At 45.2% G+C, this 25,740-nt stretch overlaps 2 protein-coding genes across 5 annotated transcripts in view; one reads left to right on the top strand and one right to left on the bottom strand.

Annotated features, from left to right (window-relative positions):
• Positions 1-19,543, bottom strand: KCTD19 (potassium channel tetramerization domain containing 19). 4 transcript variants are annotated; one of them, XM_077309928.1, is made up of 16 exons: positions 19,427-19,543; positions 17,360-17,659; positions 15,501-15,651; positions 14,281-14,472; positions 13,769-13,891; positions 13,235-13,448; positions 11,345-11,505; positions 8,981-9,084; positions 7,499-7,641; positions 5,812-5,895; positions 5,090-5,201; positions 2,678-3,296; positions 1,906-2,100; positions 1,393-1,547; positions 477-578; positions 1-130 (listed from the first exon to the last, which is right to left on the bottom strand). In XM_077309928.1, the coding sequence occupies exons 1-16, from the start codon at positions 19,427-19,429 to the stop codon at positions 17-19; spliced, it is 2,772 nt and encodes a 923-aa protein (XP_077166043.1). In that variant the 5' UTR covers positions 19,430-19,543; the 3' UTR covers positions 1-16. The 4 variants fall into 4 exon arrangements, with proteins under 4 accessions (XP_077166043.1, XP_077166044.1, XP_077166041.1 ...); XM_077309929.1 differs by having other exon boundaries at positions 13,760-13,891; positions 14,299-14,472; XM_077309926.1 differs by having other exon boundaries at positions 13,760-13,891; positions 19,427-19,542.
• The window catches only part of LRRC36 (leucine rich repeat containing 36), a 20,329-nt gene continuing 14,047 nt past the window's right edge, over positions 19,459-25,740 (top strand). The window contains exons 1-4 of the mRNA XM_077309931.1: positions 19,459-19,619; positions 20,962-21,089; positions 21,919-22,111; positions 22,804-22,897. Coding sequence (XP_077166046.1) covers positions 19,550-19,619; positions 20,962-21,089; positions 21,919-22,111; positions 22,804-22,897 — 485 coding nt within the window. The 5' untranslated portion in view covers positions 19,459-19,549. The remainder of the gene's footprint in view (positions 19,620-20,961; positions 21,090-21,918; positions 22,112-22,803; positions 22,898-25,740) is intronic.

Here is a 25,740-nt window from a genome sequence, read left to right as displayed (position 1 = left end):
GAAGGCTTAGGCTTTATTAAGACTTTTGTAAATATTTCCCTAAAACAACACGAGAGAGAGATTTAAAGTACCCTTTTCTTATTAGCTGGTCAATGCAGCAACTGTACTTCCAGGCAAATGGCAGCGTAAACTGAAAGAGAAAAAGAAACACACAAATAGCTGGAAGAGTAACTGCTCTGTTACTCCTCTGAACCCAAGGCCAAAAGGCTGGGAGTTAGCTGCATTCCATGTCATAACAGCACAAATTACATCCAGGAGCACCAGCATCATTTTGTCTGGGGCGTGTATGGGTTTGCGGGGGTGTTAATTTTTTGAGAGGGAAGGAAAGAAAGAGGAGGGACGCAATCAAAAGGCACAGGTGGGTTCGAGCCCAAATATTTGAAGTCAGCTAAAATAAGCCTTTCCATACATAAGAAAAAAGCCACAAAAGGGATAATCCGGTCCTTTTCATAAATGAAGCAGTAGCTCATCCTTACCTCAAGCCATTTCAACAACATCTCACGGGTATGACTCTTGGATTTAAAAGGAGCCATGCTCAGCAAGTCGGCCACAAACTCCCTCACTGTGATCTGTAGGGTCTGCAAGAAACGAAGCCACTCAAATGCTTGCAGAGGAAAGCCCACAGCCGCCTGGGTCCCCACTTGCCTTATCCCTCCAGGGATCCTCTAAGGGCCAGCTGACTGTCAGAGGGGCTTTGAAGAACAAGCCACCCTGCAGGAGAGAGGGGTGTGTGAGGGGCAGCCTCCCCAGTTTAGCTAATCAACCCTCCCCCCCCCCCAAAGAAAACATATCAGTCAAATAAGTGCTTCAGAGTGGTAAGGATGGGGATGTTCTTGTGATCTGTAATTTGGACTAGGGTTCAGCCTTCCCATCTCCTCTATACATTTATTTGATTTTATAGTGCTGCTCCCTAAAAGTGGGTTTGGGGCAGTTTACAACTAATAATAACAATAAAATGAAAACCAGTATCCACCACCATCCTAAGTTGTCCTCCACTGAGTTACCCAGATTGGGAGAATCTTAAACACGGAGTGGGGAGCCAGGGGAAGGGAGGGTGGCCCATATAATTCTCACTAACCAGCCTGGCCGAAGAATACTGTTTTGCAGGACCCGCAGAACTTGGACAGCTATGTCAGGGCCCTGATTTCAGCGGACAGCTAATTCCACCAGGTCCCAGCAGTGGGGGAAAAAAGAACCAGCACTGTGCTGATTAATCAAAATGCTCTCCAGAATCAATTCTCAAGATGCCAGAATCTAGACTAAGAGGCTGGGGAAAGCTCTGGCTGGCAGTCGTGCATCAGAATGTAAAGGGGCCAGCAGAGCTTGAGTTAAAGTCAAAAAAGGGCCAGGGTCTGTGTTATGCACCCACCCCAAAGATCTCCATACGCTTACCCACAACCTCTGTACAAACAGCTCCACCTGGGCAGTAATTTCCTTGGGGTCCTTCTGTCTTATAGAGTCCAAGATGACATCCGTGAGAAAGCAGTGGCACATCCGAGCATAAAAGATCTCTTCTTGAGACAATGGGAAGCTCAGGAAGACAATATCTAAGAGGGGAAAGAATTAGAGCTAAGGTGGGTGGCAGCCATCTCTGCCTCGTCACATTGAAACATTTGGGAGTGCCTCCAGGGCTACTGTGAGTCAGGGGAAAAAGGCACTAAAACCCCTCTTCCCCACCACTATCCCAATCCACACTGGTCAATGAGTGCAAGGAAGATTTTATTCCAAAAGTTTATTCTAGCATCAGCTCTCATGAGTAAAAACACACTTCTTCAAATGCCTGGGATTAATAATCTTTTACAAATATTTTTATAATAGATCACAGAAAGTGGAGCAGATTTTTTAAAAAAATATTTTTGGGTTAAGTATATGCACCCAAGGCCCATCTCAGTTTGCAAGATATACCTTTGGCCACCAGTCGTGTCTGTGCACTGGCCAGCAAGATACCTTCCTGGCATGTACTGTAGAGGGTGCTGTCTTCATGAGACATGCATGAACCATCGCCGGCCACAATGGGAGGGTGTTCTACTTTAAGAATCAACCCAGCGTTGCTGTCGCATAGCTCATCAATGACTTTCTTGAGTGGTTCACAGATTGTTGCTGTGGAGAGAAATATGATGCCGTTAAAACAAACCGTTTTGTAACTGGTGGTATTTTGCATCCCCTCAGTTAGAAAAACAGCATAAAAACAGCTTAAAAGAACAAAAATTTGAGTTGACAGGGTCCCAAACCCCTGCATTCTTGGGAAGAAGAAGAAGAAGAAGAAGAAGAAGAAGAAGAAGAAGAAGAAGAAGAAGAAGAAGAAGAAGAAGAAGAAGAAGAAGAAGAAGAAGAAGAAAGTTGCTTCTTAGATGCCGCTTTTCTCTACCCGAAGGAGACTCAAAGCGGCTTACAGTTGACTGCCCTTTCCTCTCCCCACAACAGACGCCCTGTGAGGTGGTGAGAGCCCTGATATCACTGCTCGGTCTGAACAGCTTTATCAGCACCATGGCGAGCCCAAGGTCTCCCAGCTGGCTGCATGTGGGGGAATGCAGAATCAAACCCAGCTCACCAGTCTGCACTCCTAACCACTACACCAAATTGGGGGCAGAAGAGAAACCCCTTCTTTCTGACATAGGCTGACCTCATCACCAAGTACCTGATACACAAGCAGCAAACACAGCCCCTTCACCCTCACCTTCCTCTCTCTGTGCCTGGCTACTCAGCTTCTTGCCTGGACAGTTCTCTTCCAGAATGCTTGGTCCACCAGCCTTGACCAGCCAGGCCCCTGTAGCTGGAGCGCCCAGCAAGCACTGCTGAACTCCTGGTACAGTTCCAAGAACAAAGCCATTCCCAGGTTGTTCAGGAGCAGTAGTCCTTGTGGCACTGGCTGGCAGCAGCTTGCAGGGAGCCATCCTTTCAGAATCTTTACCAAGAGGCCCTCCATCAGCCCGGAGTGCATCAGATGTAGGCACCTGTGGGGCTTCGTAGTGTTTGCGATTTGCCATATCCCAGCCTTGCACTAGGGAAATGAGCCTCTGGATAGGAGTGTCTTTGCATTCAGTCTTCTTTGGTAAGTTGCCTTTTGTCCCTTTTTTCCTTGGGGGGCTCCCCGGCTGTGTGTGCCCACAGGAATTTTCCCCCACGTCTGTGGCTTGGCTGTATCCTTCCCAGCTGTTTCTTCGTTTTGCCCCCTTGACTGGAGAAATCCGTGTGTATCTGTCCTTGTCCTGGTCGCTCTCTCCTGCATCTTCTGCTTCTCTAGTTCTGCTCCAATTATTAACATGTTGGTTTACATTCATGGCAATACAGGAGTTCTCCAAAAGAAAAAGAAAAAAGAGGGCAACGGTTTAAAAAGGAAAAGGTACATTTATTCATTCCAAGTGCACTGCTGGTTTTTAATTGGTTCTCTCAGCCAGAGTTCCACCAAGAAATACTAGGAATTGTACAATTTTGGTTTGGGTTGTTTTTTTTTTGTTTGTTTGTTTTGCTTTTTTGTTTTGTTTACTGTCCTGCAGAGCTCACAGAACTGCAGCTGCTGGATTTTTTTTTTTTTTTGAGTGGGGGGGGGAAACTATGGGGCTTTTTGCACGCCTTCAAAATCGCACAATGGTTGCTAATTGAAAACGCTACTGATTTGCCATAACGCACGACGTCGTCGACAATCTGCCACACACCTGAAACCAATCTGCAAAAAGCGCTTCCTTGTAGCGCTTTCAGGGAAATCCCCAAAAGTGGATTCACCCTCCGGAAAGCAATACACTCCTGCAACCAATCTGCAACACTAGCGAAAAAGACCTGTGCGTTAACATTGTTGCGGTTTCTACAAAGTCCCTCCCCCTGGCTCTCTTCTCTGATCTTCCGGCGAAGCGATCGCCATTTTTTTTTCTCCGAGCGAGCGGGGATAAATGCACCAGCGAGCCTCTTTCTGTTTAGAGGCTTCCCTGGCTTCAGTCCTTCCCCTTTAGTCACTAAGCACAAACCACAGAAAAGCCCGTTTGCTGATGTATTTTCCCATTAATTTTTACACATTCATTCAGCCGAAAATCGGGCCCGTGAGGGGGGGGGGATTTTTTTTTTCACTCGGAGGCAGCGTGGCAACGATCAAACGATCAAACGACAGCTCAAACACACCAGGCAGCTGGATGGGTCTCTCCGTTGCAACGAATCTACCCAGATTCGTTGCTATGGGTCTGTTTTTTTTTAAAAAAAACCTTTCTTAAAGGGAAAGGGCCTGTTTGGGAGCATGCTAACGGCTGCCCATTGGCTGCTTGACGGCCAGGGGCGGGACAGCTCGGCAATAGCGCTTCCTTTCTAGCGATTTCTGCCGAGACCGGAAGCCTGTGGGAAACGCTACAAAACGCAACTGGATTCCACCACAAAGGCAGGTATGCATAACGACGAATTCCACTACTTTAAATGGCGATTTTTCATTCAGTGACCAATTTGCAACAAAGATCCCGGTGCGTAAAGCCCCTATGAGTTGAATAATTTAGATTTTCATGGCAGACCTGCTATAAGCTAGTTAAGCACCAAGGAGACATACTCTGCATTTTCACATGACATAACAGAACAGCATCCTGTTAAGAAACTTCTACAAAGTCACACCCATTCTCATGTTTCCAAACTCCAGGCTTTACCTAACCAGTTTCCCAATCTCCCTGTTCCCCGGTCAAACATGCAGAGATGTATCAAGGGACACTTTCCCCAATCAGAAGCATCAAGGAGAGAAGCTTCCTCTAGACTGGTCCATGGCAGGCAGTGAATAGGCAAACCATTTTGTTGAGAACACCTTGCAGCTAGAAAGCTAGCCTGCTAGTGGAAAGACCAGTGTCAGTGCTGGGAATTTCTTTGGGAGATCACTCATCAGCCTTATCTCCAGCAGCCTGCAATGCATCAGTCCAGGAAACACTTTGCCGTTTGATAGTCCTGATTGGCCCAAATTGTTTCTCAAGTCAGGGCACTGTGAATATGCTCTCTGTTTGGAGAATACAAACCTGTATCTCTACCAAAGGAGGATAATGATATAGACAGGGACTTACCCACAAGAATTATATCTGGACGGCAGCAGTCTTTTCCTACATACATAGGGCTACTGAAAGGGAAGTACCTGTACATCTTGAGGGTCATTACCAGATCCTTTCTCCTTCTCTGGCACCGCAGGTTCAAGATTTCTAAATGGGAAACCTTCGCTGTGAGTTTCTTGTTGTTTTAGCCATATTCTGCAAAGCAATACATTTCACATACTCAGCAACATGCAGCAGGGTATCTTGTGCTGCCGTTCCTCCAAATATTGTCAGCACCATAAAGGTTGATCTTTTCCTATTGATGAGTCAATGGAGGAGAGGTGGGTGGTTATCCCTGTGCCAGCAAAAGCAGACATTTCACATGACAAGCAAGAACCGAAGGAGGAGATTGTGTTATTAGTTCCCCACCAGAAACTGTCTAATACTGGTATGGAATACCATGGGCTGTCCAAGGGCAAATCAATGGGTGCCTTATGAATGGGTGACCTTAGGTAAACCATTCTCAATAATACTTTTCAGGGTTGTTGCACTGGGGGAAAGTATGGAAGCATAACTAAGTGCCCTATAAAGAAGAATGGGGGTGAGTGGACCCTTTCTTATTGTAGGGGTGCCATTGTGAGGATTCTGCTCTGGATGTACATGGTTTGATGTAGGCCAGAAACTGCTCTTTTTGGCAAATCTGTTTCCTATCTCCTCATTTCTTCCTTCCTGTTCCTGAGCATCCCTTTTGGAAACGTTTTCCTATCCACTATCCGATGTATTGGTGGCTGAAGGAGGGGGAAAACAGGAAAACAGGTTTATTTACCTGTATGTGTCACACTGGGAAAGGGCTTCCACAAGAGACGGGATCTGGTATTCTACCACTTCCTGGCACAGAAGAGGCCATTCTCTATGAAACAGAATTCAAAGGCTATTCAGATCAGTTGTACATAAACTCTCTGTTAAACTGTACCCCAAAAGAATGCATTTTATATCTTGGTTATAAAAGTGCTTTAAAAAATATACAAATGCATGACTGAAGTTGAGTGTTGCTAGTCCCATCTTCTGGTTAGAGAATCTTTCAAGAGCTAGGGAGATGGTCTAGGAAGCCTCCAGTGAAAACACTCCTGTAGTGTGTAAGAAAGGATGAGGAAGGACCTTGCAGGGGTTATGGGCAGCTAGATCCAAACGAAGCCTGGAATCAAGAGAATGCTCGTACTAGCAAAACAGTAAGTGTGGCAAGGACAGATGGCCAACCAGCCTTTGTGTGTTCATACCAGGGTTGACCAATTCTAAGGCTTCATACTACTGCTGTGCTCGATGCGGCTTGAACTGAGCACAGAGGCCACAGTGGCTTGTCAAGGCCAAAGGGATGTGAGGCTCAAAGGCAAGGGTGTGCCTTGTTCGGAGAAAAACTTGTTTCTTTTCAGATTTCTCTCATGAACCTAGCCTTCCTTTGACAACTAAGACAACATTTCCTACAGCATAACTCATTATCTTTTCTGGAGGTTTTGCACCAGAGACAACTACAGTTGCTTTTTCACTCAGTCTGGCTCTCTGAGCAGTCTTCACTCCATATTGCTTTTGAATATACAGGTCCCATGACAGCCTTTTTTGGTGGCCAATGGAACCCACCCCCCTTCTTTTTCACCAGCAGAAAAATCCAATTCTATTCCTAAGAATTTTGTCCCCCAAGATTGTTCTGTCTTATATTTATACAATATGAAATAAAATCAGAATTTTCCTTCAAACATCTGTCTTTTCATCTTCATTCAAAATATTAATTTTATAACAATATGAATTAAGGAGGCGGGGAATCTATAGTTCAGTAGATGTGAAAAAAATAACATCCCCCCCCCAAAAAAAAACTACTCTAATTTTCCAAGTTTACCCTGCTTAATATATTCTGAGGTTTCCAAATGTTTGTACAGAGTCTAGTAGCTTGTTCATATTCTGAGAGGGAAAAGCATGATGAGTAACAGAGAAAGGACACATAGTACCCCAAATTATATTACATTTGAAGACCACTTACCAAACAGGCCAGTGCCATGAGAGTCCCAGTGCACATGGCCAAGAATGGCTTCTCCAGTAATACATACCCAAGCAATCATTTGAAGTGTTCTTTGCAGAACCATTAGATGAGAAGGCCTAGTGTCAGACAAGGATTCTTAGGAGTTCAGTGCAAAGCACTATTGTGCTGTTTGGCCAGTTGACCTTTGGCTGGATTCGGCAGCCCCAGCAAATGCCTGACCTCACCACCTAGGTGATCTCATCTGGATCATCAAGAATTTTTCTAGTGATGGCAGGTAAATACTTTATGGGTCCTCGCCATGGAGGCTAAGATTGCTGCACTACTTGACCCCATAAAATCCAGCAGCAACTCTTGTTTTGTCATCTTAGCCTGTGAGTCTCTGGAAAGAACTTATGATTTGATTCTGGGCCAACAAATGCCTGAGCAAAGAAATGCTCTGTCAATATACTGGAAAACAGCCCAAGGGATCATTTCCACTCACTTAAATTCTGAGGGCAAGAAGAGCTTGCCAAGCCTAAGGAAGTTGAGGATGTGTCGAAACATTTGTCCATCTCCATGGATGAAGAGACTTTGACCATGGACAATCCAGTAGACTTTATTGTAATTCAACAGCAGCTCTGGAAACTGGTGGGAAACAAAAACAGGACCTTGAGGAAGAAACTGTTGGAAAGCAGAGTCCTTTCCAATAATCCACTTTCCCACCAATTCTCCTCCTCACCCCCCATGAAGCCAGGGAAGTTAACGGTAGCTGAGGGATTCAAGCATTCCGATTTGGGGCTCTCTTTCTCCCCACACCCAAAAAAAATCCATGTTCCTCCAAAATGTCCACCAAGAAGGACAGAGTTCTTCCTTTGAACCCTCTTGGACTTCTTTCATCTTACCTCAGGGAATCTAACCAAACCACAGAATATCATTTGTTCACAAGATGACTCTGGGTTTTCTGAACCCGACGTGTTTTCCCTGCAATCACACATTCACTGCCACAATGCCATTTTAAAGATCAGAAGGAGCCTTTTGAGGTTTGAACTGCTGCTTGGAAGGAGAAAGGAGAAGATTCTGCCTTCCCCCATGCACTTTTCAGACAATAACACACACACCCCCACACACACCCACGCACACACTCCAGGTGTTTTATATAACATAATCCATGTGCCGCTCCAACTGTAAATAATTCCTTGGGGGGGAGTATTTCAGTGTCCAAAAACAACCTATAGGAGTCCCCCACTCACAGTAGTTCAAACCAGACATTCCTGCATCTGATGTGACTACAGTAAAAATAGGTCGTGTTCAGAAAACCCAGAGTCATTTAGTAAAGTCACAAATTTTACTGATTCCACGAAGAGTCTGGTGTCACAGGAGAAACCCTTTTGCTCTCTTGCCTACTACATTAACACACACACATGCTGGTATCCTGGGGGCCTGGCATATTAAAGGCCATTTTTTAAAATTCCATTGGCAACCTTTTGCCTGTTCTTCAAGGGAGTGCTCTATAAGAATTTATCAGACCAAACTGTAGCTCTTTTTTAAACACAGATACCTGTAGATTCATTTATGCAACAAGGGCTATGAGGAAAGCTATAAGGATCAATGCCTGATCCAAGACAAATGCTCCTTAGAATGCACAGTAGGAGAGGAGTATTAGATTGTCTCTCACCTAAAAAAAATAAAAAAGAGTTCCAGAGGGTAGTTGAGTTGATCTGCAGTATAAAAGGCCAGTTCGAGTCCAATAGCACTTCAGAAACCTTTTTCAGGTTATGTACTTTCGAAAGTCAAAGGTCCATTCATCTGATACTAGACACACTCAAAAACCCCATCGCTGCAAACTAAGAGGAATGCTTTTCTGCAATATGCTGGTTTTCAGAGCACATGACATTTTTGACGTGGGACAAGTGAACAGGCTATGAAGGTCACGTGCATGAGGCAAGCTGCAAAAAGATTCTGTGAACTTACTGAAGAACGGTACCTTCAATAACGTTTGCAAGTATGTCGCATACCAGTGGCTTCCCACATACACTTTGACAATGTGGTGGAGTGAAAAGACCTCAATCTCTGCCGTCCAATCTGCATCTACGAGACACAATTCCAAATTGTGCAGATCAGAATGTGACATGCATTGAAGCTTTGACAACACAGAGGTATGGGTTCATGGGCTAGGATGGAGGAGTATTGTCAACAACCTGATCCAAAGAACTTCTTGCTGCTGGAATTTTGGGGACAATAATTTTGCCCACCTTAGGGAAGCCACAGACTAGCAGAACCAACCCCCTGCTCTTGCCTCTGTTGTCCCTCCATCTTTGGCCTTTTCATTATCACTCCTAGGACTGAGGTCAATCAGTTCATGAGGGATTTATATACCGCTTGGATCGATTGAGGGCAAAAGAAGAGGGGGACGACAGAGAATGAGGTAGCTGGATGGAGTCACTGAAACAGTCAGTGTGAGCTTAAATGGACTCTGGGGAATTGTAGAGGACAGGAAGGCCTGGAGGATCATTGTCCATGGGGTCGCGATGGGTTGGACATGACTTCACAACAACAACAACAAAATATACCGCCATCCCTTTCAGCTCAGGGTGGTTTATAGTGAAAATAGAGAATTGTCAGTACAGTACAAGTTTTTTGCATAATAGATAAGCATTCATAAACCCATAACATATGTATAACTTGCAACTTAGAACGGTTTTGACATTAAAGGCATAACTTTACAGTTTTGTAGCTGGCTTGGAGCCGTATTTCAATAAATGTCATCTTACAGATTCTGCATTTGTGTAACGACTAACTGCAGTAACTAAAATTTACCAGACTTTGGAAGTGTTTTCCAAATTTCACTGAGTGCAACCTAGTAGTGGGAGGGTCTCACGTTTTGTTTTCATTGGCCCTGACCTTGAAAGGCTTGAGAGCAGGTACACTGTTTGTGTACATGCCGCTATCACATGCTGAAAAATATAACCCTTTGGAACCACTACTATACATGCTGGGAAAAGTGGCATTTGCAAAGCCAGGCTGATATCCAACCCAGGCTGAATGTACAGTAGCAGCAGATTCAGCTAAAAAGGCTGAAAATTTATACAAGTTGAATCCACAGTAACTTGAGAGAGATGCCATCCCCAAGTAAGTGGATTTTTGGCAGGCTGCATCTGTACATTGCTTGTATACAACCTTACCTCAACAAAACAGAATACCATGCATTCTTAATGGCAGCTTTTAATGATGTGAGACCCTTTGTTTTTTCTTTTTTTTTAAGGTGCCGGTAAACCAACTTTTATTGAAGTTTATATAGAACAGAAAAAAGAGAAAATAAGAAAAGATGCATAAAACATAGATGGCAATCCATTATGCCTTGCCATCCATTCCTTAACTAACTACCTAGATAGTCGATATAATAGCTCCAGAGTTCCTGGAATTCATCTGCAGAGCGATTGTTCATTAGGCTTGTAAGCTTCCCCCTTGGTTTGTTCAGTGCTTCTTGGTGGTCATGAAAAGTGCCATGGAGAAGCAGCTGACTTCTAGCAATCCTTTGGGGGTTTTCAAGGCATTCATAGGTGGTTTGCTATTGCCTGCCTTCACATCATGACCCTGGACTTCTTTGATGGTCTCTCACCAAAGTATTAACCAGGGTTGACTTTGCTTAGCTTCCATGATCTGACAAGACAGGGCTAGCTGACCCCATCCAGATCAGAACAAGCCTCTGCTGCAACATGCAATCTATCTGGGAGCTTGTACATCTGACTAAGGAGGAAAGCATGACGGTTCCACTTCAGGTAATATGGAGAAATACAGAAGTTTAAGGAAGGTCTTTTCTCTTCCCTATAAATGACCAAGTTCACTTTAAGAAAGCCACTTTTGTTGAGAGTGGGGAGTACGGGTATGTTTGTGTGTGCACTGGCATAGCCTTGCAAATATTTTAGAGTGGAAAACCAACCACTTTAAATTAAAAGTTTGCTCTATGCATCCCAGCGGAGTTTAGTAACTGCTGGTTTATTAAGCGCAAGAATGCAGAAGCAGCAGAATGTGTCTCCCTGTAGTCCCATAAGCACTTTCCATATTCTTGTGGAATTCTGCAGTGAATCTAATGCTAGGGCATTCTGAACATAACGTCTTATTATCTAGAATTGCAGTGGTATTCCTTACACAGTCACTGGAAACTTTTGTACCAATGCAGCAATTGGGGGCAAACAGTAGTTTGTAAAAGCCCTGATTCAAACAGACATGTCCTTACTTGACCCTTTATCTAAAACTGGCAGTCAGAACTCAATATTGTCCAGGACTCATCTCACAGAGCTCATACTGCTAAAAGTCAATGGGAAAAGGCTCAGGGCAACTGGCTTACCTTTCCCCATGGTATCTGTGGATGTCTTTTGTTTTAGATATGTTTTCAAAGCATCCTTCATGGGTTGATAAGTGATGTCCATTTGATCCAGATAGGAGCAGAGTTCAAGAAGTTCAGACATACTTCGTGTCAGAGGGAGCTTGGAAGTGCCTAACCAATTCCTTTGTACGCAAAGAGAAAAGAATTTTCAAGAAATCAATTATTCTGTATATTTATCGAAGATTCCTTCTGAAAGCACCCTTTTCTACATGGATTATTTCAGAGAAGAGCCTTGCTAGATTGGACCAGTGGTCCATCTAGTCCAGAATTCTGTCTCACACAGTGGCTAACCAGTTTATCTGGAGGGCCAAAATGGTAAAGAGACCATGTTTTTACTAGAAGCACCCCTCATGCTTGAGAATCAGGGTGATGGATTAGAATGTTGGATTAGGACCTCAGTCAAGTTTCTGTTCCTACCAGCCCACCTAACCTTTTATACCTTATGATAATCTGCTTGATAAATCACTTACTGCACAATCCTTAAAGTGTCTGTGAGTTTAGAAGGGCTTCACTGTGCTTCAGAGGGCACTCTTAGTAACTTTTCTGTTGTTCTTCTCTTCATTTTTAAAGGCTAATGATCATTCTATTCTTCTTGCCTGGATGGGCTAAAGAACATTTGTGCCTAATAGCTAGATTAAGAAGCTTGCAAATTGAACTTGCGCACAGGCACAGAGCCCTTCAGTGCAATACAAAGAGACTGCAAATGACTAGAAGCAGTTCAAGGTATTGGTATTAACCTTTAAGACTTCACACGGCCTGGGTTCTACTTATGTGCGGGACTACTTAATTACTTATGCCCCACACAGGACTCTTCGCTTTGTGGGTATGAACTTACTGGTTGTCCCGGGCCCCCGGGACATTCGTCTAGCCTCAACCAGGGCCAGGGTCCTTTCAGTCCTCGCCCCAACCTGGTGGAATGAGCTCCCAGAGGAGCTGAAGGCCCTGCCAGAGTTTCCAGCTTTCTGCAGGGCCTGTAAGATGGAGCTCTTCCGCCAGGCATATGGTTGAGGCCAGGGTGTCATCCTGGTGTTATCATCGGAGGATCCCCCCCCCCCCCATTGTCTGATTAGATCTGCTCCCTCGCTTCTAGTGTAAGAGCACTGACCTTTGTGCTGAACAGAGGGGAATAAGAATTAGGGCTCTTATAGGATTTAAATCGCCATCTGATCAATTGTGATTAATTTGTATTTGCTTGTTATAGGGTGTTTTCATGGGGTTTTATTGTATTTTTTACTATTGTTGTAAACCACCATGAGTCTTGTAGAGAGCGGCAATACAGAAATTTAAAAACAAAATAAAGAAAGAAAATAAGTAGCAAAGCTATTGGCATACCAGCAGGCAAAAGCAGGGAACCTTGGTCAGGTACAGGGAAGAAGTAGCAAAAGAGAGACCATTACGCATGAGCTGAGTGCATAAGCAACCTCTCTTTAACACAGGAAGTCCTGCTCAGCAGCAGTCTGGAGCCACACAGGGTCTTGTACAGCCCATTGCCCATTTTAAGATTACAGCAATTATATCCTGCTCAGGATCAAGATGTAAACTGTTCCACTCAGTAGGGAAAAAAATTAAGAGGGAATCTTGAAAAGGACTCTGCATTTGCTGACCGGGGGACAACATTGAGTCCAACATTTCATGTTTATTTCATGTTCACCTAGGTTCTTCAGTCAAACCTAACAAGAATCACACTCTGTGGCTTGGCTCAGTACAAGCTTACTGGAAAGACTATTCTCCCAGCCGTGAGATTTTGTTGTCTTAATGAAATGTTGTGTCCTACCAACATCTAAGAGGGAAGGGGAGGATGAACTAATATCCTAAAAATCGGTGCAACCTAATATGCAAATAAAGACATACATGACATGTTGAAAGAGAACTCCATTTCCTGATATATAGAGCCTATTCCCATCCAGGGTGTTCTCCATATGGAGCTGCCCCAAAGCCGAATCGGGATATTTGACTAGGAGACCAAGCACCATTGGATACAAGGGGAGGCTGGTTGCCTTCTGCTGCTTGTGTACTGTGCTTTTCACAAAGCCTTGCAAACCAGGCGTTCCCTCTGGGTAGGCCTCTGGAAGACAAAGGCAGGAGGAATCATCAACAACAAACAATACAGAATTCTGATCAGAAAAGAGATGACATTCCTCCTCCCACTGCACTGCATTTTTCTACTGCCAGAAGTGGGGTGAGATGGAAACTGGAAGCTTCTTCTCTCCTCTCCCAAGGCTCTTTTGCAGGGCTGAGCAACTGAACACTTTTCAGGGGAGTTTCCCCAATTTGTGTCTGACTGTGAGTTTAGTCATATACCCATAACTCAGCATGTCAGGAGTATCATGTAGTTTGGTAAGGTGGTTTACACTGAAAATGTAAAAAGATCTGCACCAGGCTGACTCTTATAGATCTTCATGGCTTCCATAAGTTCCGGGATTCCCAATGCTTCAGCTTCAGCTTCCAGGACATCCATGTTGGAGAAGTTGTCAGGCAAAAAAATCTTCCCTGAGCGTAGAAAATTAGCTGGAGGGGGGAGGTGTAAAAGAGAGAGAAAAATAATCATAATGAAACAACGAAGAAGAAGAGCTGGATTTTATTCCCCACATTTCTCTACCCTAAGGACCTAAAATCAGCTAACAGTCACCCTATGAAGTAGGTCGGGCTGAGAGAGTTCTGAGAGAACTGTGACTGGCCCAAGGTCACCCACCAGGCTACATATGGAAGAGCAGAGAATCAAACCCAGTTCTCCAGATTAGAGTCCATCACTCTTAACCACTACACCATGCTGGCACTCAAACCAGCTAACAAGGTAGTGTGGTTACTGCCATTTTATTTCATGTTAACATATTGATCTCAGATAGTTTCAGTGGTATTCTTCAATATTTGATATGGCTTCCCAAGGAAAAGTTTACCTATGAAACGGAACTCACTGCCTTCACATTCTATCAGAACGGAATTGTCAGAAAGCCACAATAAATTGTCATCGTTAACCAGGGAAGGGTATTTTTCCACCAAGCTGAGTGGCAGAAAACAGTAATGCACTTCTTCTTCAGTATCCAGCAATGGCGTGTCCATTAATCCAAGAGGAGCTTTCTCATGTAAACCTAACAGGAAGAAAAAGAAGATGTTAGCGTCTCTCTCCGATGGTTATCTGTGCCCACAGCTAACTGTGAGGCAGGATTACTCTCATAAAGCTCTGATAAGGTTTTCTTTGCATTGGTTGCATGGAAAACAACACTCAGCGACTATGGGTCAGTGGTGGGAGCCTTTTCCAAGATGCCAACATGTCATCCTATCGTTCACTTCTCTAGGTATTTTGTTATAAATCGCCTTTCCCCTAAAGCATACGAGATTATTTACAAATCTAAAATCAAGCTAGCAACAGCAATGTATTTAGTTTATCAGCGACGTTGAATTTGTTTCACGATTGTGCAAATTTTCATTAGGGATTTGTCAGATACCGTGTCAGGCCTGCTCACTTCTCTCCGGGGGACTTTTTAAAAGATTGTGCAAGAAGTATGTGCTGCTCTACAGGGACTGGGGGCAGGGCAGGGCATGACTCCCTGCTTTTCACTGCCCAAGGAGTCTCATAGACGCTTACAATCGCCTTCCCTTCCTCTCTGCACAACAGACACCCTGGGAGAGAGGTGAGGCTGAGAGAGATTCTGACAGGACTGCTCTGTGAAACAGCACTATCAGGCCTGCAAGAAGAAGGTGGACCATTCCAGAAATACAACAAAAGAAAGAAAGAATCTGTCCAGTGGCTTAATTAAAGATCAATAGTTTAAGAGTCTGTTATCTCTTTTATTTACGCTATCAGGCCTGCAACATGCTCAAGGCCACCCAGCTGGGCTGCATGTGGAGGAATGGGGAATCAAACCCAGCTTGCCAGATTAGAAGCCCCCCCCCCCCCCCCCCCTGAGGCTTAAGGAAAGCAAGCGGCCTTGATCTATACAAAAAGCTGTTAACTGACTGACACTGAATTGGAACTCCACCTCAGGATTTTGTCCATTAGATACAATTGACTGAGTGGAGCTAATGGCAGTTTTCAAAAGCAATTGGACATTTTGACGAATGGTAGGAAATGTGCAGTTTTGATCCTGAGCACAGGTAGTTCCTTCAATGCATTTACCAGTAAAGGCTGGGCTTTTCAGAGGAAACTCGGGTGGCTTGCTTATGCATTTCCGAGTTCTCCAGTAATTCATCGACGCTCTTTCGGCTATTGGTATATCAGCAGGTCGGATGCGCAGGTTGTGTTTTCCTTCCTTCAAATTGTCTAAAGTCTGTTAGGACAGATAAGCGTTTCTTTAGCGCATGTAAGGCTCTTATCAAGAATATATATATGCCGTTTTACCAGTGCTTTGGTCGTACTTATGCAACACAGAATCCCTGGAAGCAGAGGTATCCTATACAGCCAGTAAAGAAAATATTGGTCATTAAAGAATAAATGGATAGTCTGAGTTCAAAGCCTTTGTATTCGCACTTTGGTGATGTGCTTGAACTTTTGGAACTCTTGATCGTAATCTAGGGTCTATTTTATTGTAAACTGCAGTGAGCCCAAGGGGAATGGCGGTATAGAAGTGCAATAAATAAATAAATAAATAAGTAAGTAAGTAAGTAAGTAAGTAAGTAAGTAAGTAAGTAAATAAATAAATAAATAAATAAATAAATAAATAAATAAATAAATAAATAAAATAGGGTGACCAGCTCCCTGCTGGGAAATACCTTGTTGTTTGGGGGAGGATGAAGTCTGAGATGGGGCATGATTTGAGGAGGGGAGGAATGGGGTATGATGCCATACAGTCCACATTCCAAAGCAGCCATTTTCTCCAGGTGAACTGATCACTGTCACCTGGAGATGAGTTGTATCTTTGGGGACCTTCAGCCCCAATCTGTATGCTCTGTAATGTGTGAAAAGGAATGGTCAAGCTATGACTAGTGCTAACCTCCAAACCATGGCTTGCAAGTCAGGGTTGCACTGTGGTTTGGGGATGGGCACTAACCATGATTTGCCAGACCAGAAATTATGGTTAACAAATGCCAGGAAGTAGAAGAGGGAACTCTTCTGTGTCAAGGGAAGGAGGGAAAGGGGGAAGCAGGTGACCTTATAGGCATGCTCCTGATCACTGCACCACAGCTATGTCCGAATTGAGCTTCGGTGTCCAATTTGGGCTGTGTTTTCTCCTAATTTGCTCCATGCCTGAATTTCTTTCCCAGCCAGATGCTTAGCCTTTGCTCCTGACAGAATGACTCCAAGTAGGACTTCTGTGTGAAAACAGTTGTCCCTTTAACAGGTATGATATTCTGTTGCCATGTGGGAAAAATGGCTATTTGCGCAGCCCAAACTATAGCAAAGCAGATTTGGGAAAGTTTGAAGAAAAGCCACAGAAATACCAGGAAGTACACAAATGGACTAAGATGCTATGGGGAAACAGATAAAAACAACCCCCTTCTCAAACCCATTAAACCTAGAAGAGATAACCTATGTGGAAATTAGAGGATTGTACCTCTTAATATGGAGATAAATATCATCTTCTGGCTGTAGATCATATTTGCAGTGGAAGAGTGAGCTAAAGGTTGGCCACACTAACTGGGAAAGACAGCAGTCAGGAAAGAAAATACTGAATTGCCCTTACCAAGATACCCCTGGCAAGTCTGTTCTTGTCAGATCTCAGAAGCTAAGCAGGGCCAACCCTGCCTAGTATTTGGATGGGAGACCTCCAAGGATTTGGGTGGTAGTTCCTCCAAGGAACATTAGGGGTCATGATGCAGAGACAGGAAATGGCAAACCACCTTCAGTGTCCCTTGCCTGGTTGCCAGGCAATTCTCGGATCTCCTGGCTTCAATACACACACCATATGATAAATAAATAAATATTGAATGGTGCCATGTGTGGGTTTAGCATATCCCCCCTGGGTTTCTGCCAGACTTTGCCACTTCTCTATATTTCGTACTTATTATTGGAGAGAAAGCAACAAATTGGGGCGGTACCTGCAAGAGTGGCAAAAGCTGTAAGAACAGGGCCTGCTCGTACAGGAGGTTCAGTTCCGCACAGCTAGAGAAAGACAGTTTGGACGTGTGCAAATAATAATGGACGTGTCTGAAGGTGTATCCATCCCGGTCGATAAACAGCCTTGGGTTTTCGTTCTCAGTCAAGGTGGAGGCCTCTTTCCAGAGAAGGGAATCTGGAAACTGGGCCACTTTGCTTTTAGGGACTGAGAAACACCAGCCCCCGACATTAAAATGAACAATCTCTTCCTCAGAGAATTCAGGAATGATTTCTGGCTCTTCCTAATAGGGGGAAAAAGAGAAACAAAGCAAGTCAAGGATGTATACGGTAAAGATTCCCTTTCAAAAACACCCCCGAGCCCTGTTACTGTAGGTTTAGTCCAGCAGAGCACCAGTCCAGGCAACACCTGCGGAGTGTCACATTCAGTCCAGCCAGTTTGGTGTAGTGGTTAAGAGTGTGGACTTCTAATCTGGCATGCTGGGTTTTATTCTACGCTCCCCCACATGCAACCAGCTGGGTGACATTGGGCTCACCACGGCACTGATAAAACTGTTCTGACCGAGCAGTGATATCAGGGCTCTCTCAGCCTCACCCACCCCACAGGGTGCCTGTTGTGGGGAGAGGAAAGGGAAGGCGACTGTAAGCCACTTTGAGCGGCATATAAGAACCAACTCTTCTTCTTCTTCTATGGAGGAGCCTCTTTTTCAGTCCTCTGTTTTGGAAGGCTGCTGTCTGTGACATCTGGGTTCTGCTCCTATCCAGAAAAACTGGTTATAGAGGCTCAGTTCATCAGCAACTGCCCACAGACAGAAGAAGAGGTGCCCATGATAACTAGTCTTTTTGTGGTAAATTAAAGAAGATGCTTGTAAGAATGGAGAGTAGGAGGGCTCCAGAAAAGTCCATAGCTAGCACTTATCTAGCAGACAAGCAGCCACCGTAGCTTGTATGTTTATTTTATTTATTTAGATCATGCTTTTCTCCCAAAGGGGACCCAAAGCGCCTTATACGTGTTCCCTCCTCCCTTTTATTCTCACTTGCAATGTGATTTAGGCTGAACCAGGTCACCTAGCCGCCTTTCTTGGCCCATTCATAAATGTCAATTACATTGTGTCAATATCATCTTCTCCCCCTTGTAGGGTTGCTTGCTACCTTCAGGTTGTGAAATTCCTGGAGATTTGGGGGTGAAGATTGGGGTCTGGGGAAGGGGAGGACGTCAGCAGCATATAATGCCATGGAGTCCACTCTCCAAAGTAGCCGTATTCTCCAGGGGAGCTGATCTCTGCAGTGTGGATAGAGACTTCCTTCCTTCCTTCCATTACTCCTCTGACCCGGGTCTTGAGTAGTATCCAACAGAACCAGCTGGTAATAAGAGGAAGAAAGGAAGAATTCCAGCCAGGGAGAACAAGGGCATGCCCTACAGGGGAGGATATTCTATCACAGGCTGCTTGAGTCCTCATGGCCGGAACAAGGCATTTAGCTAAAAGACTAATGTTTTCTAATCTAGAATCTATTAAAAATTTAGTAGCTAAAATATCTGACGGAGAATCGTTCTCCTGATGCCTAAGGGACTTCATTTCTCTCCAGCCTCATTAGACCAGGGGCATTCAAACAGAACGCGGGTCACCGCTTCTCCATCTCGCCTGAACCGAAGCTGCGACATCGAACTGCCAGGGGCGTCCCTAACACGTGTCCTTCAGGCATTGCAGGCGGCAGCGTTTCATCTTGCGAGCACAACTGCTCGTCTGCACCTGGACACTGTGAGATATTTCAGCATGCCGAAAAGTGGTGGGATCCCCAGTGCCGAGAGATCTTCACGCCCCTGCCTGGAGGCTGGCAACCCTAGAGGCGGTCGCACTGCATGCTCAGAGGCACTCTTGTTCATTCACTCCCAACGGCTGAGGAGGCGGCAGGATCTGGCTTTGCCCTGTCCCCCACCCTACACCCCCTTGACAGGGGCTGCTTGTTCTCTCCCCCCTTCTCTGGCCAGGGGGGCGGGGAGGAGGGCTGGCGCCTTCCTTTGCCCAGAGCCCTCTCCGCGCTGCCATTACCATGCTGGCCAAGGGCGCATTCTGGGGGGAGGGGCGGCCGGGCAACGGCCGGGCAACGGCTCAACGGCCTCCCAGCGACCGACCTCGCCCGCTTTCGGGGGTTGCCTGGCAACGCGCGGCCCGATGGCGCCGGAGTTGGAGCTGAGCGAGGCCTGGTTGCGGGACCAGCCGGCCCTGCGAGGGCTCCAGCCAGGTAACCGGGCTCGAGGGCGGGGTGGGAGGGGAGGAAAGCGACGCCGAGAGAGAAAAGCCGCTGGCAGGCAGGGAGGGAGCGTCGCTCTGCACGCGCTCAGAGGCACTCACGCAGCCGGTCCCGGAGAGGCGGGACGAGAGGCTTAGGAAGCGTCTGAGCCTTTCTGCTGGAGCGGAAGAGTAGGGAATCACCCGTCCCCAGGGGTTGATCTGCAATATGCCCCTTCTGCTTCGCCTCCAGCCCTGGCCAGCGGTGGACAGAGCAGCCGCAGAAGTCATGTTTTGCAGCCCTGGTCTGCCAAAGTGGCTGCCAGCAGTCGAAAGGTTGCCTAAAAATACAAGGGAGGAAGGGAGAGGAAAAGCAAAGGGAGGAAGTCAGAAGCCTGTGAAATTATACACAAGTTGGAGAAAATGTGCAAAGAGAACTTTTTCGCCTTCTCCCATGTGAATGGCCATTAGATCAAGACCGACAAAAGGAAATGCTTGCTTTATTCCGTGAGCGATTAAATTGTGGGATCCACTGCTGGGTGGGGATGGATTTGTGGAGGAGAGGTCCATCAGTATCTACCGGCCGTGGTCCCTGCAGGTGGACCTCCACATTCAGCAGCAAGAAACCTCTGAAGACCAGCATCTAGGAAGCCGCGTCTCTTTTGTTTGTCTTCAGGGAAGACAGGTTGACTGCTCTGTAGGGCAAGGATAGTCAACCTGTGGTTCTCCAGACGTCCATGGACTACAGTTCCCATGAGCCCCTGCCAACATAGATGGGCCGCTGAACTGATCCAGTAGGGTGGTTTTTGTAAGATCCGTACATGTCATGTTCCCCCTTCCCTGATTAATTTATTCATTAAAACATCGAAACCAGTGGTTCTCAACCTGGGGATCGGGACCCCTTTGGGGGGGTCAAACAACCATTTCACAGGGGTTGCGGCAGGGCAAGCAGCTTGGATGGGGGGGCGCCATCCACACAACAGCCTTGCGGGGTAGATCGAGATAGAGCATTCGTCTGTCTGGAGCAGTGGAAAAGAGCAAGATTGGCATGGCGGGACAAGAGGCAGAACTGAACTGAGAAACCCCGGGGACAAAAACCAATTTATATACAATCATGAACAAGGGATCTTCACGCCATCGGTCAGTTTCGGTTTAATTTCTGTGAAAGAACATTTGCACAGTTTTATGGTTGGGGATCCCAACAACACGAACAACTGTATTAAAGGGTCGCAGCATTAGGAAGGTTGAGAACCACTGATCTAAAAGTTGCCAAAATGAAAGTGAATGAAAACTGTTGAGCGGAACAGCTATACAAAGAACTTAAAATACATTTACAAGTCCTCGTTTTTTTCCAGAACAGGTGGATTCCCTCTCACTGCAGGGAACCTATGCAGGCAAAATAGTCTCCGTGGCAGATGGTCTTAAATCTTTTAAAAAACTCAAGACTTTAGATTTGTCAAAGAACCTGCTTGAAAGCTTGGAGGTGAGTTCTGCATTTTGAGTACTGACCAGTACTGGTCAGACCACACCTGGAGTACTGTGTGCAGTTCTGGAGGCCTCACTTCAAGAAGGACGTAGATAAAATAGGGTACAGAGGAGAGTGACGAAGATGATCTGGGGCCAAGGGACCAAGCCCTATGAAGATAGGTTGAGGGACTTGGGAATGTTCAGCCTGGAGAAAAGGATGTTGAAAGGGGACATGATAGCCCTCTTTAAGTATTTGAAAGGTTGTCACTTGGAGGAGGGCAGGATGCTGTTTCCATTGGCTGCAGAGGAGAGGACACGCAGTAATGGATTTAAACTACAAGTACAACGATATAGGCTAGATATCAGGAAAAAAATTTCACAGTCAAGAGTAGTTCAGCAGTAGAATAGGCTGCCTAAGGAGGTGGTGAGCTCCCCCTCACTGGCAGTCTTCAAGCAAAGGTTGGATAAACACTTTTCTTGAATGCTTTAGGATGTTTAGGGCTGATCCTGCATTGAGCAGGGGATTGGACTAGATGGCCTGTATGGCCCCTTCGAACTCTATGATTCTATGATCTATCCGCCTGCAGTTCACAGGCCTGAAAAAGCTGGAAGAATCCACAGAAGAATCCTTAGTGGATGTTGACTCCTTAAAAGAGAACATTAAAATGTCTACGAATTATAGGAGCAAGGACTAGGTGATCACGTTTACTCTTTACCCTTGAGAGTAGAACAGAGAAGAGAGGCTGTGCTGAGTTAGAGAGAACCAGGAGAAACTTGCCTTTGAATTTGTTGCATAAAGCACTGCTCCCTTTGAAAACTATACTGCTGCCTTTTTCTCTGTGCAGGGTCTTGAGTCTTTACAGTTATTGGAGCGCCTGAATTTGTATTATAACCGCATTTCATCCTTGCTGGAGGTAGCCCGCCTCCAGACTTTGCCTCGCCTGAGAGAGCTAGACCTTCGCCTCAACCCAGTCACCAGGAACGAGTCTGATTATCGGCTCTTCACAGTGAGCAAATTACAAGCTCTGGCAAAACTAGGTAAGATAAAGAGCAAAGAAGACTATGTCACACAGCGCCACACTGGGATTTTGGGTGCTTCTCTTAAAGTGGCTGTTTGCATCTGCCATTCAATTTAACTAGAGGCTTCCTGTGGGGCTAAATTGCCTTGGGAGTTGTGTTTGCTATTTTGAGACCTGTAATTTCTCATGGAGTGGCATGCCGTTGACTCACTGTTCCAGCCTCCTACAGAAATAGGCAACAATTTTACACACTGCAGCGGTGTGCTTCGTTGACACCACCCTGCCTCCACTCATATAGAAACCTGAACAAGTGAAGATGCAAAGCTATGCCCTGTAGGAATCCTATCCATTCTAACCCGCTGAGAGCTCTACAAATGAGCCTTCAAGCCCCTTCTGCAAACATGCGCCCTTTTGACAGAGGAACATGCGGGGAAGGAAGCAGGGAAAACCCATATGGAAAGCACAAAGGTGTGGGTCTTGAGGGAAGATTATTACGAGGAACAAGGGATGGAGAAACACTAAGCCAGCAGCAAGAATAGAAAACTGCATTCATAAAAGACATTCTTGCCATCTCCCCAATAACTTCCATGAGTTAATACCAGCATAGGAGAATATTACCACTACAGAGGACCTTTTTGCTCTTTCCAGTGTGTGAATAGGACCTTTCTCTGCAGTACTGTCAAACTGTGAATTCATTCCTGTCCCCTTTAGATGACAGAACTATCAGGGAGAATGAAAGAAAAGCTGCCCACCTGCAATTCAGCCGTGAGAACAAAGAGAATTTGTCTCATGAAGAGGCATCAAGGTATTCATGTTGCTAGGTTTAGTTTTTGTTTCTGGGTTGTGAATTCCACTCGGTGTACACTCTTTGTTACGAGAGATGAAAAACACATAAGAATCCTATACTTTGGTTAGGTATATAGCAGCACAAGTCTGCATTATGCAGTGCAAAAATGTGCATTCTTGTACCGCAGGGTTTTGTGAAATATTGAGGTTTCTTGGTGGCCCTGGAAAGGTTTCCTAAATGGGTGGGAGTTAATTATCTTTTAGATATATGTTTTACATTTGTTAAACATTTATCAAAGAATATGACCATATATGGTCATATCGATTCACCTTCCCCCCCCCTCCAAAGTGGCCAACGATGGGCCTGGAGGGGCTGGGAAGGGGAGGGGCCCCGGGTGGGCATGTCCACAGCTATGCTTCCCAACCATATTCTGCAAAATGGCACCACTCCTGGGGCTTGTCGAAGCCTGAAGAATGTTTCAGGGGTTTCTCAACAGTAAAAAGTTGAGAAGGGTTGTTGTACAGTAAAGAAGGCCAAATGGTAGCAAGGTTATTTCAGACGTGTTGTCTGGGGAAGGCGTCTCTATTTTTTGTTGAAGGCTTTCATGGCCGTATTCAACTGGTTGTGGGTTTTCCGGGCTGTGTGGCTGTGGTCTGATAGTTTTAGTCCATGACCTTTTATCAGTAATTGTGGTTGGCATCTTCAGAGTGACTAAAACACAGACACACAGCCTGGAAAACCCACCAACACCCAGCCTTTGTATGGCTTGGTAGGTAGTACACGACTGGCAGGAGTTGATTTTGTAGAAATCCCTTCCTTTTTTTCATTCATAGCCACAATTCCTGAAGCAGACAATGTTCCCTGGGAAGGTATAGTCAAACCAAAAAGTATAAAGAAAAAGTGAAAATATCAAAAAAACAAATAGGTCTGTGTGCAAATGGTAATGACTCTGTAAATAAATACAATAAAATAAATAAACAGATCTACTATGAAATGAAACACTATATACGTAGTTTGTTCATTGCTCGTAGAAATATTTACAGACATTTTTACATACTGTAACAAAAATACTCGACAGGGTTTCGGTATTTAAAACCTGTTTTCAGTTCTCTTCCGTCAGTAACCAAAGCAAATTTAAATTGGATAACCCATCCCATAGGTAATTACCTCAAGCCAGGGTAAATTTCATATTCTATTATCAGCAACCATTGGAGTTATTCCTAGGCAGCTATCTGACCCCCCTGGTTGTTCCTAAACACTAGATTTGTTCTGAGTCATTACTATTTACACACAGACCTGTTTGGCTTTGGATACTTACCCTGTGAAGCTATGGCATCTCCGTCCTTTTGTACTAATGGCTACGTCTTGTGATGCCACTGTAAGGACACTACACTATGTTGCCCAATGCTTCTGGTGCAGCAGATTGTGGGGGCAATTTAAGAAGTATCTAACATTTTCAAACTGGCTTGGCCAGAAGTGTCTTTGTCATTGGTAAGCATCAGACTTGACTATAGTCTGACTTGCATCTCTGGCCTTATACTCTCTGTTCCCTTCTGCAAGCCTTAAATACATTGAGATAAATGGCTCCTGCAAACCCCTCTGTTCTACCACAGCAGATGAGAAAAATTGAGCATGTGTCCCAAACTACCAGATCTTAGTGAGAGGAATTTTCTAGCCTTATTCTGCCTCTTTCCCCCTTTTTACAATTTCCAGAAGCTTGTAAAGGTATACTGATTTAGTCCCTCTAAAAGTCAGAACCTCTTTTCTTTGTCTCTTTACAATTCTTATTTAAAATTTGGAGTTCCTGGCCTTTCCTGGCCCCCTTCCTTGAGACCATGTTGAGACCCGGTGTGGGGATGCTACATGACCACAATAGCTGGCCATCTGCTGCTGCAGAAAGAAACCTATTTTGTTCCCCTGGCTACTGGAGGGAATCTTCCTCCCTGTGGCAGGCTGAAAGCTAGGCTGGTGCTATGACTTTTATTCATCTGGGAAGGCTGCAGCCCTATACATGCAGCAGTGAATGTGGGCCTGTCTGTTCACCAGGAAAAGTCAACACCCACTTGCGTTTAAAAAATAAAACTGAGGATCAGCACCTGGATAAATTGGTGGGTCAAATTGTACATTCTGCCTTAGTATGCTCAGTGTAAGAAGAATCATTCACTTTGCCTACAGGAGAAGTTCACATTTACACAGGTTGTGGTGCTGGGCTTGAGCTGAAAAAACACTGTGCAGTTGTTGGGCTTGTACCTTCCCCTTCCTTATCAGGAGCTGCAGTGGAATTCTGCTGGGTTGCTCATTGAGCCCCCCCCCCCCTTTGAGATTATGGGAATCCAAAGTGCATGCCCAGCAATAGCAGTAGTTGGGGGTGCTGGCAGTCCCTCAGCAATACACTGGTGTGTGAGGTAAGACCTGCATGACGTCACAGTGGTGTCCTGCCTGCAACTCTCCAGAGGGACTACTTTGTCTGTACTCTGGTTACTTCTCCTGTGTCCCCTGGGAGGGAAGCCCTGCTACCAACTCTTGAGGAGGAAAGGCACTTGAGCTAATAACACAGTAGGTATCTTTATGGGAGAGAGAGATAGGTGCAGCAATCTAAGATTGAGGCAGGGACCTCCCTCCTTTGCTTACCTGGACTGAGTCCTTGCATCCCCAGCTGGGGGTTCCCCTGCTTCCTTTTTGTGCAAGTGCCTCTTCTTTAGAATGCTCCTTCCCAAAAACCTCCTCCAGGATGTGTATCTATGTATATTCCCAAGTAAGATTTCACACACTGAGTCAACATTTTCATCAAACTTTCCACTACAGCCCCAGGATTGCTTTCTTTCCACCACTGTATGTTTTGCATGACAATTCTTTATTTC

The sequence above is a fragment of the Paroedura picta genome, chromosome 14 (genome assembly GCF_049243985.1).
Source record: "Paroedura picta isolate Pp20150507F chromosome 14, Ppicta_v3.0, whole genome shotgun sequence".
Taxonomy (NCBI): Eukaryota; Metazoa; Chordata; class Lepidosauria; order Squamata; family Gekkonidae; genus Paroedura; species Paroedura picta.
This window is presented reverse-complemented; position numbering and strand designations above follow the sequence as displayed.

Coding starts and splice junctions, on each gene's coding strand:
- KCTD19 (XM_077309926.1), bottom strand. Junction 3,297..5,089: donor ATGACCCTCAAGATGTACAG/GTACTTCCCTTT, acceptor TTTCTTTTGGAG/AACTCCTGTATTGCCATGAA. Junction 1,548..1,905: donor GACACGACTGGTGGCCAAAG/GTATATCTTGCA, acceptor TTCCCCTCTTAG/ATATTGTCTTCCTGAGCTTC.